This window comes from Drosophila virilis, chromosome X (assembly GCF_030788295.1).
Source record: "Drosophila virilis strain 15010-1051.87 chromosome X, Dvir_AGI_RSII-ME, whole genome shotgun sequence".
Taxonomy (NCBI): Eukaryota; Metazoa; Arthropoda; class Insecta; order Diptera; family Drosophilidae; genus Drosophila; species Drosophila virilis.
In genome coordinates, this window is record NC_091543.1 from 10,617,145 (window position 1) to 10,636,038 (window position 18,894).

Consider the following 18,894-nt stretch of genomic DNA (forward strand, 5'->3'; position numbering starts at 1 on the left):
CCTAGTCACACGAATAATACTTCTAGTATTCCTAGCTCCTTCCCATCTTATCAGCCGGAACTTTTAGTGGGCAAGTGTTAACCTGAATTGCGTACAGCTAGCTACACGCAGATAAAACGAAATGCCATCAGATTCCTGGCCAAGCGACTGCGCCCAGGCATCTGTCATAAGTCGGGGCATTAGCATTAGGCATTAGCATAATGCCAGCTCTCAGCTTAGCGCAGCTCAGCTCAGCTTTTAAGACCAGAACCCATTGCGAATGTGTGCGCAGGGTATAATAGTTGTTGGCAAGTTAATGCAACAGCTCCGACTTTACAAGGTAAACATTTGTGCGTCTGTCTGTACAGATATTTAAAATATATATATATATATATATATATATAAGTATATATGTAATGCATGCACATATTAGAAATAAGTTAATTGTGAGGAGGAAAAGAACTGGCAACTGGTTGCAGGGCATCTGTCAGTCGGCTAATTCCGGTTGCCTGATTTTATTTTTTTCGCGTCGCGTTGACGTGACCGTCGGCACTTAAGAGCTGCTTGAACCGGGCACCACTCAGTGGTTTAGTGGTTCGTTTTCATTTCCAAATGTGTCAACCCAAGAAAGGGAAAGGCGAGGGGCACAGAGGCCGAAACAAATGTTGTTTGCCGCCAAAACTTGAACATTTAGTTTTTGCGCTTGATTTTCGGTGTTTGAATGTGCGAGAGGGCGGCTCGGGGCGTGGGCATCGGGTGTGGGTGTGGGTGGGGGTGGGGCGTTGAAACTAATTAACATATTTAATGTTTTTAGCACGTTGCGTTTTGGGCCCAACCCTGGCCCTGGCCCTGGCTCAGGCTCAGGCTCAGGCTCTGGTTTTGGCTGTGGCCCTGGCGCCAGCTCTATATACATATTAGGCTAGTTAAAATCTAATAAAAACCTGAGCATGCCTCATAAATTTCAATGCGCACTGCTCCATAAAAGGTAAACGAGCAAGGGGTTGGGGGCGGAAGGGGGGTGGGGTTGGCTAGTTTGAAAGGGGGTTGGGGGTTGGTTTAAGCGCCTAATGGCGAACGCGCTTTTATGTTAAATTAAAGCGGGAAGCCGGGTCGGCATTATCCATAGCAAATCCCAAACTACCACCAATCCAACGTCCAGGCGAGGCCCGAGTCTGGGTCTGGGTCTGGGTCTGGGTCGCGCCCATGGTGGTTGGGGGGGGGGGGGGGGGGGGGGGGGGAGGGGTGGCTGGGTTAGAATTTGGTGGCATGGCCACATTTTTGACTTAATTTCGTCGTTGACGAGGTGGCAAGTACGTTGTCGCTGAGGTGCGACAAAATATCACAAATAAAAATACCTTTTATGTTTTGGAATTTTTTAATATTCAAATCAAGTTGAGACGGCCGCGCGAGCCGACAGAGACGCCATGCGAAAAATACAAGTACCTTACGGCTGCATAAACGAGAGCAGCAAAAAAGAAAAACAGTAGTAGAAAAAAAAAGCAAGAAAAGAAAACGGGAAAAACAATTGCGTGGCGGCGGCCAAGTTTTTCATAAAAACAGCTCAAATATTTCCTTGGTATTTGGCACACTGCGCCGCTGGCTGCCAGTTGCTGGAGCCCGGAGCTGGGGGCTGAACGCTTGATTTTCTGTATCGTTTCACTTGGCTTTTCAGTCTGAAAACGAGTCAGCTTTAAGCGACAGTGAAAGAGAAAGCTTTTGCAGATCCACAAGAGATCCACGAGCATGGCGTAGACACTGCTTAAAGCTTAAGACAAGAGCTTTAGGTAGGTAACTAGAAGAAATATAAGAGAAGGGCTACACTAGGCTTAAAACAATGTAAAGGTACTTAAAGCTTTCTTAAAAAGAGAGAAGAAAGCTGGACACCAAAGAGAGAGAGAAGGTTTTAAGAGATGAATAAACGTAAGCGAATTGAAATGAAAGCCTTACACATGAATACCTACTCTCAATTCAAGAATAAAAAAGTATATATGTAAAAACTTAAAGCTTTTTATTAGCCGTAGAAAATAGGGAATGAGTATGCGGGAGAGAATATGAAGTAGTAGAGCTTTGCAAGCTAATTATTCTGTTTGAAGAAATTAAATTTGAAAAATATTAAAGCTTTTTATAGGCTTCAAAAGAGAGTGTGGGAAAGAGAGAGAGAGCGAGTGAGAGAGAGAGGGATAGAGGGGCAGAGTCAAGCTTTTGTAGCATCACAAAGGACAAGGCCATAGAGTAATACACAGATATTTATTACTCCATGGGACAAGGCTTACGAGTTCTTAAACAGAGCCAATCAAATACAAAAGATAATGGGAATAAAAGGATGACATCAACAGCGGACAGATGTCAAGTGAATGAATTGAATGAAATTTGTTTTGAATGCCCAAAAGACTACACCGACAGAGAGAGAGAGAGAGAGAGAAGAAAAGAAGAATGAAAACATGCGCAAAGTCAGGCCAAACGAGACAAAGGACAAAAGACAGCGGCAGCTAATGATGAGGCGATGATGGCCAAAATCCAAATGATGATTTACTCTGCCCAAAAACCACACAGCCAAATCATCATTGACAAAAACAAAGGCAGCCGAGCCCTAGATCAGCCGCCGAACAGGAGGTTTGTCTTACCTAATCGCAAGGACAAGAACAGCAAGGAGGCGGGCAGCTCATTTTCTGAGCCGATCAGAGCTGGCGATTAGTGGCCGCACACAAACAAGATTAAACGCCCCCAACCCTCCGCTGCTGGCTGGTAATGCCTTTAAGGATCGCTCAAAAGACGCGCCTCCTGCGCCCGGGCTGTCTAACAACATAATTAGCCGGGCGAACGCAGCGAGTGCATCTTTGTGCCTGCATATTGCGCATACGCCGCGTTTATGTGTGCCCGGCGGGTGGGCGCCGCTATCCTGCTGCGCAAGGCAGCGACAGAGGCAGCGGCAGAGGCAGAGGCAGCGGCAGAGGCAGCCTCTTGTGTGTCATGTCCAAACAAATGCTTAGAAATTGAGGCCGACGACAGCTGAAGACAAATTTATTATAGCGCCGCGTTTCCGTTTAGAGAGCTGTCGGAGGCACTTGGCTGGGAACAATGGCAGGCAGCCATACAGAGTCTTCCTCTCCCTCACCCTCTCTCTACCTCTACCCCTCTTACATTGTGAAAAGCAGAGCAAATCTAACGATTAAATCGTCTTACAAAAAACGTTAAGCCCCATACTCACCCCTGGCCCCATTTCGGCGCAAAATGAGCAGCAGCTGCTGCTGCTGTGCGTGGGCATTACGACCACGCCCACGCCCCCCCCTCCCCCTCCATAACCAAAAAAAAAAAAGAACATCTTCTGGCAACGCTTTTGTTGCCTTTGTGTGTTTGTCCATTGTTGCCAAAAAAAAAAAAAAAAACTGAATAGAAAGAAAGGAGAGCGACACACGACTGCGGCAAGTTGCACAGACAACGTGTGTGGATGTTGCTGTAGAGAGAGAGGGGGGGGAGAGGAGGGGTTTTGGTTGCTGTTGCCACTGGCAGCGGCGGCGGTGGCAGCTGCGGCCTCAGCTAATGTCAGCGCTTCCATTAGCCGTAAGCAAATATAGACAAGCTTGACTTGGATTTCGGCATCGCATTGAAACGGAAGTGCAATATTTGCTGCCAGCGCCATGCAAATAGATTTCTAAACGCGTCAGTTGCCCTACAAATCCCGAGTATATCAGCTGTTGCAGACTGTTTGGTGGCTTTGAACAAACAAATCAATAAAAATATACTATACTTATCTATTTGAAATATCAGGATTAGTTTATTCAGTTGAAGAGCATTTCCAAATCGTTGTATTATTTGGTTCGAGGTGCACTCCATTCAAGTGAAGAGCATTTGTAAGTCGTTGCATTCAGCTGAAATCTTTTGGTTACATTCCATACATTTGTAGTCTATTTAGTTACATTCTATTCATTTGTAAATCATAGCATTATTTGGTTACATTCTATGCGAGTGAAGGGCATTTGTAAGTCGTTGCATTCAGCTGAAATCATTTGGGATTTTGTTAATAGGCTTTCGTTGTTGTTTGGCCGCGTGTGTCGCTTATTTGCCAACAGCATTTTGGCTGTTTTCTGTTGTCTTTTGCCTGTTTGAATGGGCAAATATGCCAAGCGCCACTTGTCGTCTGGAACTGTGGACTGGGTACTGAGGACTGGGTACACTGGCCTGGTATCTGGTGGCATTATCTTGCGAGTGCCTAAGTCTTAGGTGACAGTTAAACACCTCAAATAAGCTACCACATTTTGGGCTCAGTTTCGAGTTTGAATTTTGATTGCATTTACATTTACTTAATAAGCAGGCACCGCTCGGCACCTGTCTTCTGCACAGTCTACGCAGGTCTCTGCTCTTCTCTTCTGTACTCTCTCCTCTCTCCTCTCTCCACTGTCGTCTCTGCTCGTCTCTTTCGTCTGCTCGTCTTCGTCTGCGTCTGCATTTGCATTGTTTTCCGCTGTTGTTTGTGTTTGCTTTTGTTTCTATTTGAATTTGGGATATTTGTTCATTCCTCGCTTGTTTGACTTGTCTTCCCGCCACCCTCTCTCTCTCTCTCTCTCTCTGTCACCCCCTCTCCCTCTGACGCTCTCGCTCGGCCTTTGGACAGCTGCTTTGTCGTTTCTTATCTGCGAGATAAGCTGGCGCTTGGAGCGTAGACGGACGGAAGTGCTCCGCATCTTTTGTCTTCGCTTGTCGCTCGGCTCTTAACAACTGGCGCCGAAAAGCTAATCAGTAGCTAGTTGGCAACTGCTTTTGGCTGATCTTTCGCTCTAGTCTCGCTTTCCCTCTGGCCACACATTCTTGACTTAGCTAACGCTCCCTTTCGCTTCCCGCTCTTTGTATTGGCATGCGCAGCGCTTATCTGATTCGCGCAGCGAGCGGGAAATCTCTTGTTAAAGTCCCTTCCGTTATTTGAATCATATATATTCATGAGCTTTTGTCGATCAAAGCTTTCAGCTTAGCTTTTCAATCAATTTCATTCAGCTTAAGTTTATTTTCTAGAAGTATTCATACTTACAGCTCTTCTAGATGAGCTTTCATTTGGTGTGCTTTGTGCTTGAGCAGAAATCCAAACTCAAGCTGCTATTAATGTGCTTTCAATAAGGTTTATTCAATTGTTGCCAAAGTTGTTATTTACTACGTGTTTGATTATATATTGCTCAAAAAACATCTACATAAATGCATAGAAAGAAGTTTGCTTTTTTAGTAGGATTAATCCTTGACTTCGATCAAAGTGGATTTTTGTATTAAAGCTCAAATTTTAGCAAATTTTTATGTTTATTTTCAATTGTCTCTTTACATCAAATTGTTTCTTAGAGTTAAATTACACATAAGTCTTGAGCAAAAAGCTTTTGAATGTGCTTTTTAAACAATTCATGTTAAAATTAGCTATGTTATACTAAGATTGTGCTTACGCTTAAAGCTTTATCAAGGCTTAAATGCAGCTTTAAACAGTTAGTTTTGATTAAGTATTATTTCCAGCTTTAAAATAAAGCTTAAAGCTTATAAATAGAGCTTTAAGCTGTTGCTTTTAATTTTTAAAGCGAGCATTAAGCTGTTGTTTATAGCTTAGGTGTGTCTCTTTCTCTCTCTCTCTCTCCCTCTCTCTTTCCCTCTGTCTCCATCTGTATCCCCCTCTCGTGTTGGTCTGCACCCGCTTCAGCAGTTTCGACTAATGCGCGCTGACACTTTTATTGACTGACAAATGTCAAATGCGTTAACTGTTTGATTATTGGCAGGCAGGTGAAACAGCAGCAATAACAACAAGAACAACAATAGTTGCAGCAACAACAAAGTTGCTTTTAGTTAGTTTTTGTGGCAAACGTCACGCAAATTTTGTGTTGGCTCATTAAGAATAGCTTTGCGCGTTGCCATAGATGATGATAATTGTTGTTGTTGTTGTTGTTGTTGTTGTTGCTGTTGCTGTTGCTGTTGTTGTTGTAGCTACAATTGTTGCTAATGTTGTTGCTGTTGTTGTTGTCTGTGTGACATGATTTTTGCGTGTCACATGGCAAATGGGCAACAATGTTTCAAACAATGCATCAATCATTTTCAGTTCAGTTCAACTGAGCTCATGTTCAGCACAGCTCGTTGTTGTTGTTGTTGCTGCTGCTGTTGTTCCATAAAGTTGTTAATAAATATGTTTATGCATAAACAATAGCAACAGCTAGACAACAACTATATTGCCCGTAATTAGGTTTGTCTACGGCCACAGCAGCAACAGCCACGCTGAAACCTGATTAAAAGCGCACATGGAGAAAATAAAACTATTAACGTTAATTAATTAAATTAAATTTGCGCTGCCAGCAACAACAATCTATTATTTTTTTATTCTATTTTATTTATTTTTTTTTTGTTAAGTGTAATACTGTTTTTTGCACCTTTTTTCTATCTACAAACAATAATTGTTTGCCCTGCGCCCAGGCGAACTGTGTCAAGTGGGTATATTGGTTCTGAGTTGTGAGTATGTAACAGGCAGCAGTAAGCATCTCGGATCACAAAGGGTATATACGTATAAATATACCTGAACAATTTCGGTATATTGTTTCTCAAGCACAACCCGAAAGACTTGGAGAGCTACACACACAAAACTAGGCATGTGGGCTCTAGTATAGTATAGTAAAGAGCCTCCTCTATTATGCAACGAAAACTAAATGAAGATTCTCTATTTCAAAGATAGAGCTTGGTATACTTATCTGTGTGTCGTCTCATGTCCAATCCCTGAAAGTTTCAAAAGAATCGGACTGTAAACACCTGAGTTATTTGTGTATGCATTCTTGATATATAGCATGATCAGGGTATCTCCTGTTCGTGGCCAAATAGAGCACTGCAACTATGTTTTTTTTTTTTATTTTTAAGTAGCCTAGCTAGGTTCTAGCCAAAAGACAAGCTAAATGCTTCTTAAGCAGCAAACTACCTGATGTTGCCCCTTCTTTTCAGTTGTTACCTGTGTTTTTGTTGTTGTTGTTGTTGTTGCTGCTCAGGCACTGGAAAAACGTAGCTGAACAGTAAACTAACAATAACTAATTCACATTTTTCATTTTCACATTTTCACATTTCCCATTAGCCGCACTCTCCCACACAGCGCAGGGATGTCGGCGCCTCTCAGGCTGTTGATTTACAGTTACAAATGCTCCGATCTGAGCATTAACAGATACTTCATTTGCATATTAGTACTTGGCATATGCTACTATATCTCCTGAATTGCATCTATTAGTTCGTCAACACTTTAGACCGTACTTGCATGTTATATATTATGGGCCCGAGCGTTAGACTAGACCGGCACGCCAGAGTCTTCTTGCTTTATTCATTTATTTATTTTTAATTTTTATGCACGCCTATCAATTAAATTGGCATTAGGCGAACCCATTCGACCCACTGGGTATACGTGCTTAGCTGTGTGTTATAAATTAAGTTTGAGTTTGAGTTTTGTTGAGCTTTGGCCAGATTATATACATTTTGGCATTTTTACACTCGACTCAATTGGCTTAATATCTGGCTGCCAGTTAGTTGTATTGACATTTGGATAATTGATTCCTATTGTCATTTTAAACATAAGTCGCGTTCTGGCTAAGAGACTGGAACTGCACTTGGCACATCTTGCCTTGTTCTCTAATGGAACTACTTGCGTAATGCTTCTGAAATCTGGTATGTGTGTACATCAAGTATTTAGGGGCGTATTTGAGAAATTGTGGTTTTAATTACACAACGATTTCTCGAGCTATCAAGCTTTATACAAAATTCACTGAAACTTTGTTAAATGTGCTTATCAATTATTTATATTGGGACTGGCAAATGTGCATGTAAATCGCTTGGCCATTTCTCTGACTTGTGGCGCCTCCAAAAGTTGCCACCACAGCGTGCTAAGGGGTGGGGTGTGTTGGTGAGAGGGGGGGGGGGGGGGGAATGGAAAGAACAACAAGAAGAATGTGTGCACATTGCACATGCAACTCAGGCAGCAAACGTTGCGCGTCATAATTACCAACAAGAGGCAAAGAAATGAAAACAAAAATATTAATGAATTATTTGGAAAAACAAACGCAACGGGAGCGCGAACGGCAGTGGGAGCAGGAGCGGGAGCGAGTGGCACGTCGGAAAACGGGGCACGGGGCATACAAAATTAGGCATTTAATTGTCTCGGCTCTTGGCCAGAGCCAGGGCCAAGTCGCTGTCTACGGCTTTTAACCTGGCTGGCAGCTGACAGGCGTCACATTGGGAAAAACCAACAACAAATTTAACTACCAACAACGGCAACTGGCAACTGGCAACTGGCAACTGACGACGGGCAACGGGCGACGGGGTGCATGCAACTGGCGCTACAGTTGCACACGCCTGGCGCCAGTTGCCCCTGCCACTGGCCCCGTCGCACGCACACACACACACACAGAGAGAGAGAGAGAGACTTTGGGCCAACCACCAAATAAAATGAAATTAGTATGCGTCGGCAGCTTTATTTTTTCGATGATTTATGAAATGAAAAAATATCAAAAAATATATACAAAATAATTATAATAATCATATTATTATAAATATACATATAAATATACATATATATATATACATGCATGTGTGTGTGTGTGTGTGTGTGTGTGTGTGTGTGTGTGTTGCACAGGATCTCCGGCCGTCTCCTATATAAAGCCTTTGCGCATTTTAACACGCGCCTCATTATAAAAATTGAAATTATCTTTTTTATTATAGATTATTAATAATTTGTGACACGTACATGGCCATTGATTTCCAATGAAATTGACCCAGGGTTTCCAAAAATATTAAAGAATATTTAAAAAAAAAAAAAACTCAAATACCCATAAAGAGCGCGACGTGTAATATTTAGCTGTGGGGCGAGAGAAAGAGGGGGCGGAAGCCAGAGTTCAGTTTGGTTCAGGGTTATTTTGCAGATCGTCTTCAGAGAGCGAGAGAGAGAGAGGGGACGAGAGAGCGAGAGGAAGCGAAACCGGATCGAAAATTGAAAGAAGTATAAAATTCAGACATAACTAAAAGATAAAACATTTTTATAATTCACAAAGTATTCTCGCCAAGGGATCTATATTATGGATCTAGAGCTTATAGGGTCGATTCCACATTGAGTCTTAATTATGTATATCATCCAGTTCTAATATCTTCTGAATTCTCTAATGCAAGTCTGTTGAGGCTTATATGGGGTTTATTATTAAACGATTCGCCTCCCGATTCGAATCGTAACTCCCCCCAAAAAAAAACAAAAGTAGAAAAAAATTGATGTTTGTGTTTTTGCTGATTGCTCAATTTGTACAACAATTAGGGAAAGGGGGGGAGGGGGCGTTAAAAGGCGTCTTGGGCATTCTATATATATACATATATATATGGCATATATATATAAATAAATATTGGACGACATTACACACATACATTGACAACAACTGAGCAGCTGAACGGCTAATGACTGCAACGGCTTCGTTTATTGATGACGATTATAAAGCAATTTGTGCAGTTCCATGGAGGGTGGGCCAAGGGGTGGCACACATACATATACATATACATATGCATGTATATAGATAGATTTTTATATATTTTTATATTCGATATGAATATAATATACGCTTTTTGTAATTAAGCGAGCGCGTTCGAGACACAGCCAGTTCATAAAGTGGGTTAGCAATTAACCCTTGGCTGCTCGTTTCTCTTGCCCCACCGGCCCCCTTTCGATCCCTTAGGCACGCTGCCGCTGCTTTAGTTACGTTCGACTATTTTGTATATTGTTGTTGTTGTTGTTGTTGTTGGTATTGTTATTGCTTTTGCTGCATTAAATGACCGAGCGATTAAAATGCACTCAAGACGACGACAATTTGCTGAAAATTGCGCTGCAGCTTGGCCAGGGCTCAGTGGAGTGATGGGGGAGGGCGTAGGGGTTGGGTAGAAGGAGCGGCGTGCGCTGCACTTAATTACCAAGGTGGATGCGTTTTTTGGGCGCGATTTGTGCGCGATTTAAAACGCGCTCGCGAACGTTTTGCTGCACGTCTTGCTGCACACACACACGCGCACTTTAGTGCTAATTAAACAGACACACACTGGCTTATGTGTGCGTGCGTGCGTATGTGTGTGTGTGTGTGTGTCTTACCTTAGGCCAGGGCGCGTCAACGCCTTTTCTGCCCTCATTCACACATTGCCGCCATTGTGGCCCAGCCATGACTGCAATCAGGCGCCTCTCGCTCGCTCGCCTTTGCTTATGCACTGCCAGATGCTTGCTCTCTCGCTCGCTCTTGCACACACAGTGCGGCTGTGCGTTCTCGCATTCCTGCTCTCCCTCTCTCGCGCTGTATAAATATATATATTGTAATAGTATGATTTTCTTCGTTGATTTAACTTATGTTCGGGTTGCCTTTTTATTTTTAACAACACGTCTTCTTACTGCTAGTACTGTAGAGAGACTGCCTTCCACTTCTTCTCTGCAGCCGCTTTTCTTTTATCGATATTTACTTATCGTACTGTTATAATTAACATAGATAGTGACACTATAATACCCTGGCTAGGGTTACCAATGATGCTCTTATCCTATTACAACTCGGCCATCCTGACAAAGAGAGCTCCCGATCTCTGTCTTTTATATGTGTATCTATCTTTATAACTAATGCTTATTGCCTATTTTCGCATCCAATGCTTAAAGTTTTGGCTATTCCAGATACCAACGTACGGGTTGCGAGATAATTGAAAGCCTTCTACATCCTTTAACAAGTATCTATCATTTTTTAAAATCTTTTCTATACTATAAGGCCCTTTATATCTTGGTATTAACTTTTTTGAAACTCCTGGTGTGCTATCAAAATTTTTTACCATGACATAGTCACCTATTTTATATTCTACTGATACTTTCTTCTTTTTATTAATCCGCTCTTCATTTCTGATTTGAGCTTCTTTTTGATATATTTCTCCACTCTTTCTTATATTTTCTAAATTTCTTTTATCACACGTGTTCACCTGTGTAAACTCTTCTAATTTTTCTTTTAATTCATCAACAACTTTTCCTTTCTGTTGTAATCCGAATAACATTTCGCTTGGAAATTTCTTTATGCTTTTGTGTTGTGTGTTGTTTATTGCATATTCAACATTTTCTATAATAACATCCCAATGTAAACCATTTTCTGGCTCCGCCATTTTTGCCATCATCGGACCCAAGTCTCTATTCAACCTTTCCACCTGACCATTTGCTTGCGGACAACCCGTTGCTATTTTAATATGCGTTACTCCCTCATTTTTTAAAAATTCATCAAACTCTTTTGCAGTAAAACAACTCCCTCTGTCCGATACAATGAACTTAGGTCTACTATACGCTCTGAAATAATCTTTTAATGCCTTAATCGCTTCTTTCGTACTTGTTGTCTTTGCTGTATATAGTCTAACAAATTTTGAAAATCCGTCAACCACCGCCAATATATATTTATTAGCCCTTCCTGCATTAATTGGTCCATAATGGTCTATATGGATCATCTCCCACGGTTTGTTTCCTTTCGGTATGCTATGTAATAGTCCTTCACTCTTACCCGTCTTGGGGGCGAAGGCAATGCATTTTAAACAATTCCCTATATGCTTTATTGCTTTTTCCTTAATATATGGGAACCAGTAACTCTTTCCAATGGCATCGATCATCTTATCTCTCCCAGCATGTCCCAACTCATCATGATATTTGTAAAGTACATGTTCTTCCATATCCTTTGGTACATAAAAAACTAATCTGCCATCATTTGTTTTTCTGTAAATGACCCCATTTCTCATTTCGAATAGCTTGTGCTCTTCTTTTTCTAACATCTTTCTAATATCTACCAGTTTGTCATCTTTGCTTTGGCAAATAACTAAATTGTCCTCAAAACTATTGGATTCAATAACTAAAATGTCCTCATAACATCTGCTTAACGCATCCACATGTTGCATTTGCTTGCCCGATCTATGCACTAACTCAAAATCGTAATTTTGTAGTTCTAACGCCCATCTAGCAATTCTCGGATTTAAATCTATTTTGTTAAGCGTTAAAGTTAAAGAGTTGCAATCTGTCATTATTTTAAATCGTTTTCCCTGCAGATATATACGAAATCTGCGTAATGCGTAAATGATGGCTAGCGTTTCTAACTCAAAACTATGATATTTAGACTCTACTTCGGTTGTTCTTTTAGAAAAATAAAAAATCGGGTGTAATTTCCTATCTTCTTTTTTTTGAAATAAAACAGCCCCAAATCCCACTGCGCTGGCATCACAATGTAGTTCTATTTCTTCTTTGTAATTATATATTGATAGTACTGGCGCCTCTAACAATTTATCTTTTAACATATTAAAACACTTAAACTCCTCTTCTCCAAACTTGAATTTCTTATCTTTTTTCAATAAATCATATAAGGGTTTAGCTAATATAGAAAAGTTTAAAATGAACCTCCTGAAGTAGGAGCATAACCCTAGGAAACTTTGTACTCCCTGAATTTTGTTTGGTATTGGAAAGGATTTAACCGCTTCTAACCCTTTTTCATCAGCCCTAACGCCTTTACTATCCACCACAAATCCTAAATATTTAACGCTGCTTTTAAAAAATTCACACTTATCTAATTTCAACTCTAATTTGTTTTGCACCAGTCTTATAAACACTTCCTTTAAGGTCTCCATGTGTTCCTTTATGTTTGTACTTGCTATCATAATATCATCCATGTAAACAATTACCTTATTATCTTTTATCATATCACAAAATATGTTATTAACAAATCTTTGAAATACATGTGGCGCAGTTTTTAAACCCATGGGCATCCTAAGAAATTCATATTGTCCTAAAGGGGTAACAAATGAAGTGTATTTAATAGATTGCTCATTAACAAAAACATGAAAATACCCGTTTTTTAGATCCAACTTTGAAAATACTGTTTTTCCGCATAGTCTGTCTAATAAATCGTCGATCAATGGTAGCGGGTAGTTGTCTCTACATATAATTTTGTTCAGTCTTCTAAAATCAATACATAACCTCATGTCTCCAGTTTTTTTCTTCACTAGTACTATAGGTGATGCATACTCTGAACAACTTGGCCTAATGATTCCATCTTTTAAATAGTCGTCTAATAATTCTTGCAACTTTTCTTTTTCCATATAAGATAACCGCCTAGGTGTACAATTAAATACTTTGTCGTTTTCTAATCTTATGCTTAACTCATGTCTTAATTTTGGCTGATTTGGCCTTTTCGCTTTTACATAAGTATTTTCAAATAAATTTTCAAATTCACACTTTGTGCTGTAATCAATATCTTCACTTAAAATATATATATTTTCTCTTTTGTTAGAATCTTCCCAACTTATTGTTAAGATATCCTTCTCAAAATTCTCTTCTAACACTCCCATGATTTCGCTATTCACTGGCGCTTCATTAACATGATTATTAATTTTAACTGCACTGTTTCCTATATCTTCTATAATCACTTTTTCAATCCCGGTTTGATTATAGATAATTTCATCACTAACAACTTCTTCACTATCAGGTTCGAGCTTAAGCTCTCCATAACTAACTATCTCATCACTAACAGTTTCGATCCCAATCACTTCATTTCTAACTATTTCACCACTAATTATTTTATTTCTAACTATCTCATCACTACCAACTTTATCACCAAGCGTTTCCGGACTACCAATTTTCTCACTAACTAATTCATCACTACCAGTTTCATTACTGACTATTTCCTTATTAACGATTTTATCATTTAACAATATAGTTTCATTTTGCTCGTGTTTGATATCTTCATCGTCCACTTTTTTTTGTTTTTCTTTGTAGCTTGTAGCTATGATATCATTTTTACCATTATTCTGGTGATCAACTTTATGCCCGTTCACAATTTTTAATGTTCTTAAATCAATATTTAAACCAAAAGAATCCATAAAATCTCTACCAAGCACAGCGTCATACCTCATAGACTCATTTGCCACAATTATAACATTAAAATAAACATTTATTAACTTTTTCTTCATAAAACATAAAATTTTTCCAAAATTTTTCAATTTACTTTCATTTAAACCTACATACGAATTTGCATCTGGCATACGCTTTACTTTTAATGGCACAAACTTTTCCTTTAAAAATGAAATAGGGCTGCCAGAGTCTATAAGGCATTCTGCAATTATTGATTTGTTAAATGAGTTACTAAAATGAATTCTTAAGTATCTTACATATTTGTTTTCCATATCATACTTTTTATTTGGACATCCTGCTATTAAATGATCCTTTGAGCCGCACGCATAGCAAGATCCTGCCTCCCGTTTGGGCTTTAAACAATCTTTGGCCCAATGGCCCTTAACATTGCAATTGTAGCAACGTTGTTGTTTGTCCGCCTGTGCTTCCTGTGCAGTTTGTTTCACTACATGGTTTCGTACCCGTTTAATTGGCAACTTTATAGCTGCAAACGCACGTAAAATTTGAGCCGGATTGGTAAAGCAATGCATACTAGCTTGAGTGCGCAAGTTTTCGCAAGGTATGCCTCGAATAATACCCTCCATTAACTCCTCTACATCAATGTTGATGTCCTGTGCCAATATGCTTTTTTCGCTAAAATATGTGGCGAACACCTCATCTGGTTTCCAAACCCGATCCTCGAACTTCTGTCGTAGTTCCGACTTCGAAAATCCTCCCCCGAAGGCCAAAACCAATTGATTTAGCATCTCGTCAATCGGAGCAATGATGCGCATAGGGTCTGCATGCAACCACTTCAAAGCACCGCCTTTCAATTTGCTTATACAAAGCAAGTGCTGTTGCATATCATTTAGTCTGTAGATCTTGGCCACATTGAAGAATTGCATTACCCATTTACGCACCTCACTTTCTCCAGTAAATTCTAATAAAATTTCCTTGGCTAACATCATCGCTCCAGTTTGGATGCAATTATTTAAGTTGCCTCCGACAGCGTTGCCACTTTCGTCGATCCTTCCAGCTGCCCCAGCGTTGCCCGCTGCACCAGCGTGATCAGCTGCACCAGCGTTGCCATCCGTTCCAGTGTAATCAGCTGCACCAGCGTTGCCATCCGTCGACCGTGGTCTTTCTTCAGTGTGACCATCCTCTAGCTGCAATAAATCGCCGACTTCACTTTCTTGCTCTCCCCCGTCGCTCCCGCCGATGTGCGAGTTGCGGTTCACCGTTACTTGAAATTCTTCTAGGAATTTTCGAGACGCTTCAATTTCGAGACGCATCAATTTCAGCATCTCGGCGCCATTTGCTATTTCGTCACGCTGTTGTTGCATTATGTTTTGCAACTCATTTTGAGCCTCAATTGTCTGTTCCTTGTTACGTTGAACTTCAAGTTCCTTTGCAGCATCGTCTCGGATATCCACTGGTACCTTATTTAATCTCGCCATCAGCTCAGTTTTGGTACCCTCTGTTGGCAAATTTAGTAATGCCAACCAACTTTTCAATGTCGCTATTGACACGTCATTTATATTTATATTTTCCATTTTGTTGTGTTTTTTTTTTCTGAGTCAATCCCACTTCTGATATTGTAATAGTATGATTTTCTTCGTTGATTTAACTTATGTTCGGGTTGCCTTTTTATTTTTAACAACACGTCTTCTTACTGCTAGTACTGTAGAGAGACTGCCTTCCACTTCTTCTCTGCAGCCGCTTTTCTTTTATCGATATTTACTTATCGTACTGTTATAATTAACATAGATAGTGACACTATAATACCCTGGCTAGGGTTACCAATGATGCTCTTATCCTATTACAATATGTGTGTGTGTGTGTGTGTGTTTCGCAAGCTTCGTCATCTTTATTTATGTTTAAGTTTTATTTCATTTTCTGCTTCATTTTTTGCTGCCTTTTTTCCCGTTGTTGTTGTTGTTGCTGCTGCTGCTCTTTGCTGCCTGCAGTGTCTTTTGTCAAGCGCGGCCATCGTCAGCGCCGTTTGCCACACCCTCGGCTGCTGCTGCTGCTTCTTCTTGCTCACCTACATCATCTGCCCGATCTCCTCGCTCTCCCTCTCTCTTTCTCTCTCTCTCTCATTCTCTGCTTTTTTTTTTTGGTTTTGCACTTGTTTTTGTTCGCCTCGCTTTGTCTTAATTTATTCTGCTCATTTGCGCGTTGTGCTGCATGCAAATTGACAGCAAGCACTTCGGCTGCTGCACCATCCCCACCCCCCTACCCACCTCGCAACACTCCTTGCTCTCGGTGTTGCCATCCCGCTTGCACCGCAGCAATTTTTGTTGCCGCCACTTGACAAACACCCGAAAGCTTTTTACCAACAATTGGCAGTCAATCAATAGACTCGCCTCCATCCTCCCTCTCTCTCTCTCTGTCTCTCTCTCTCTCCCTCTCTTTGTGTGTGCTGCTCATTAGCCTGCCGCACATTTGGTAAAATAAAACACTTCCGTTCAATAAGTGGCAGCCGCATTTCCGCCTATCCTGCAATCTGTGGCACGGGCTATGCCGCCTCTCGGTTGCGCCACCCGGTTGCCCCGGTTGCCCGGCAGCCCCGGTTCAAGTGCGCTAATGTCTTTGGAGTGTTTCGCGCTCTTCAGCAGCGTCATTCACTCATTCAGTCATTCAGTCAGTCATCATTCACGTATTATTATTCACAGAATCAGCTGCTGAACAACTGGAGTCCCCATCACGCCTATTGTCACGGGCTGCTCCCGGGCCGGGAGTCGCAGCCACCTTGCAACAGCCCGCACACTCAACATTTTTTTTCCAACATTTTTTTTATTTCTGGTCTTAATTGGATTTCTTAAAGCTGCGCCTTGACTTAATAGGATTTGCCTGAATGCGATTGCGATTATGTTTGTCAGCTCTTCTTTTTTTTTTTTTTTTTGTGGCTGTGTTTTCATTTTTTTCTGTCTCGGAGCCTGCGAGCATTTTATTTTCAAGTGCTTGTCAGGTGTTTGCCAGCCGACACTCGGCTGCGGATTAGCCGCAGCTCAACTAGCTATTTAATGGCTGGTTACAATAGAATTATGCCTGAGCATATTACAGAAAGTGCTTTCGGAATTCAATTCGTGCACTCAGCATCTCTCTCTCTCTCTCTCTCTCTCTCTCTTTCCCTCTTCGTGTAAGCTTTAAGCTGCCAGAGGAACAGCAAATACGCATGCTTCGAGTCTTCTTCTTGGCTTTGCTTTTTTCCAGATTAGTTCTGATCGCAACTAAAATTTGTAACTAGTCGTCGTGTATATCTTTAGTAAGATAACAGAATGTCTTAAAGTTACATTTAAAGCTTTAATGAAAACTTAAAGCTCTTATACTATTTTCTACATCTCAATCAATTTTAACAGAATAGGTTAAAAGCACAAACAGTAAAATTATTCTTCGATTGTCAGTAGATTTTTCTAGACAACTTTAACATATTTTAAGCCAAGTTGAGTTTAAAGCTCATTCGTAAAGTGTTGAAATGTCTGCAAGTCTGTCACGCTCTTTCGCTTTTTGCATGCAAAAAAGGCTTCTAGAAACAGATCCTCAAAGCTCAAAGCTTTAAGCTTTCTCTTAAAGCAAAAACTCTTCTCTTCTCTGATTTCTCTTTTTGATCTTTTCTGATCTTATTAAAGCTCCCAAGCAACATGCTATATGTGTAGCCCAATTTTTATTCAAACCCCTCTTCCTACTCGCCTGCCTAATGATCTGTTAAATCGAGCTTTTGGGCTGGTAATCAGCTAGCTAATCATATAAAATTGCTTACCATCAATCCCACTCAGAGCTCCGATCCCTAATCCCCGATTCCCAATCCCCGACAGCCGTAGGCCGTATTCCGTAGACCGTAGGCAGCAGTGCGTGTGTTCCAGTTTTGTCTGGCAGACATTTACAAACAATTTGTCAACTGGCGTAGCAGGAGAAGGAGAAGGAGTAGGAGAACGGGGACGGAAGACGGGAGACGGAGGCTTGTTAGCTGGCTTGAGATTTTGGCCTGCCGGCTACGAACTACTCAAAAACATATTAATCATGGCATCTGCTCAGCTTTTCAGCCGTGTCAGCAGACATTCAAACATACAAAACCAAAATTGGTTAATTGCCCCACGCTCCGTTGAGACTTCGGGACTGCAGACTCTTGAGAGCTGAAACTACGGTCGGGTATTGCCATGACTCAGATCGAACGCCAATTATCACAGAGAGCCATAATGCACAAATATACATCTATATAAATACATATATATATATGAGATATATATCTCATGCAATATCATTAGCTACCAGCTTGTGCCCTTGCAGAGGGTATTAGCGGATTGCCAGGCTGTGTGTTGCGCCTTGAGGGAGACAGCTGCAAATCCATAATTAATATATTTGCGATCATCTGTCGAAAATAAAGTTCTAGCCTGATAAAGTTTTTTGTTTTTCAAGATATCTTTCTGAAGAGCTTCTACATCTTTGAAAACTCATTTTAGAAAATTCGCACCACCATCTCATAGAGCAGATCTAAAAATCGGACGTGTATTGAGTTCTTCTGTGCTTATTTAATAAGAGCTTGTCTCGTCTGAAGATTTCCTAATCTTAATCAATATATTTGTCAAGAGTTAAGTTCCTGCATAAAGAACTCTTTTGTTTTCCAAGATAACTTCGCTTGGAGTTTCTATATCTTAGGAAAACAATGGGAACAATCGAACAGGAATTGAGTTTTTTCGACAACTAAGTATTCGTATAAGCAAGTGTATTAGTTGTTTTAACGTATCTAAAAGGAAGATTTCTTCAAATCTGAAGCATTTAAAAATACTGTATCAATATAAAACTTGTCTGGCTAAGATAAGGTAAGCTTTTACGAAGCTGGAGTTGATTCTGTGGCATGTGTGCTGCATTTGGCTTAGGGTATTCAGCATTCGGCCTGCTCTTGTCTCTTACAGTGCATCTGGCTATCTGGCTGTCTCTTGCTCATTTTTGCAAGAGCATATTCTAGTCAATCAACAATGCTAATTTGCTGTATCCGTGGGCCGCCCGCAGGCCGAAATGAA

The 18,894-nt window shown here is 40.7% G+C and overlaps 2 protein-coding genes across 8 annotated transcripts in view; one reads left to right on the plus strand and one right to left on the minus strand.

Annotated features, from left to right (window-relative positions):
- Positions 1–18,894, plus strand: part of bi (T-box transcription factor bifid) — a 110,714-nt gene that overhangs the window by 58,861 nt on the left and 32,959 nt on the right. The window lies entirely within an intron of this gene.
- On the minus strand, positions 10,309–15,693 carry LOC138911241 (uncharacterized). Of its 3 annotated transcripts, none has more exons than XM_070209137.1 (2): positions 14,171–15,693; positions 10,309–14,093 (listed from the first exon to the last, which is right to left on the minus strand). In XM_070209137.1, the coding sequence occupies exons 1-2, from the start codon at positions 15,421–15,423 to the stop codon at positions 13,988–13,990; spliced, it is 1,359 nt and encodes a 452-aa protein (XP_070065238.1). In that variant the 5' UTR covers positions 15,424–15,693; the 3' UTR covers positions 10,309–13,987. The 3 variants fall into 3 exon arrangements, with proteins under 3 accessions (XP_070065238.1, XP_070065241.1, XP_070065243.1); XM_070209140.1 differs by having other exon boundaries at positions 10,309–14,081; positions 14,149–15,692; XM_070209142.1 differs by having other exon boundaries at positions 14,149–15,691.

Excerpts from the sequence above, each read along its gene's own strand:
- LOC138911241 (XM_070209137.1), bottom strand. The coding sequence starts at position 15,423 with ATGGAAAATATAAATATAAATGACGTGTCAATAGCGACATTGAAAAGT. Across the intron at positions 14,094-14,170 it reads GCAGGATGTCCAAATAAAAA|AATGCCTTATAGACTCTGGC; the intron begins GTATGATATGGA and ends CAATAATTGCAG.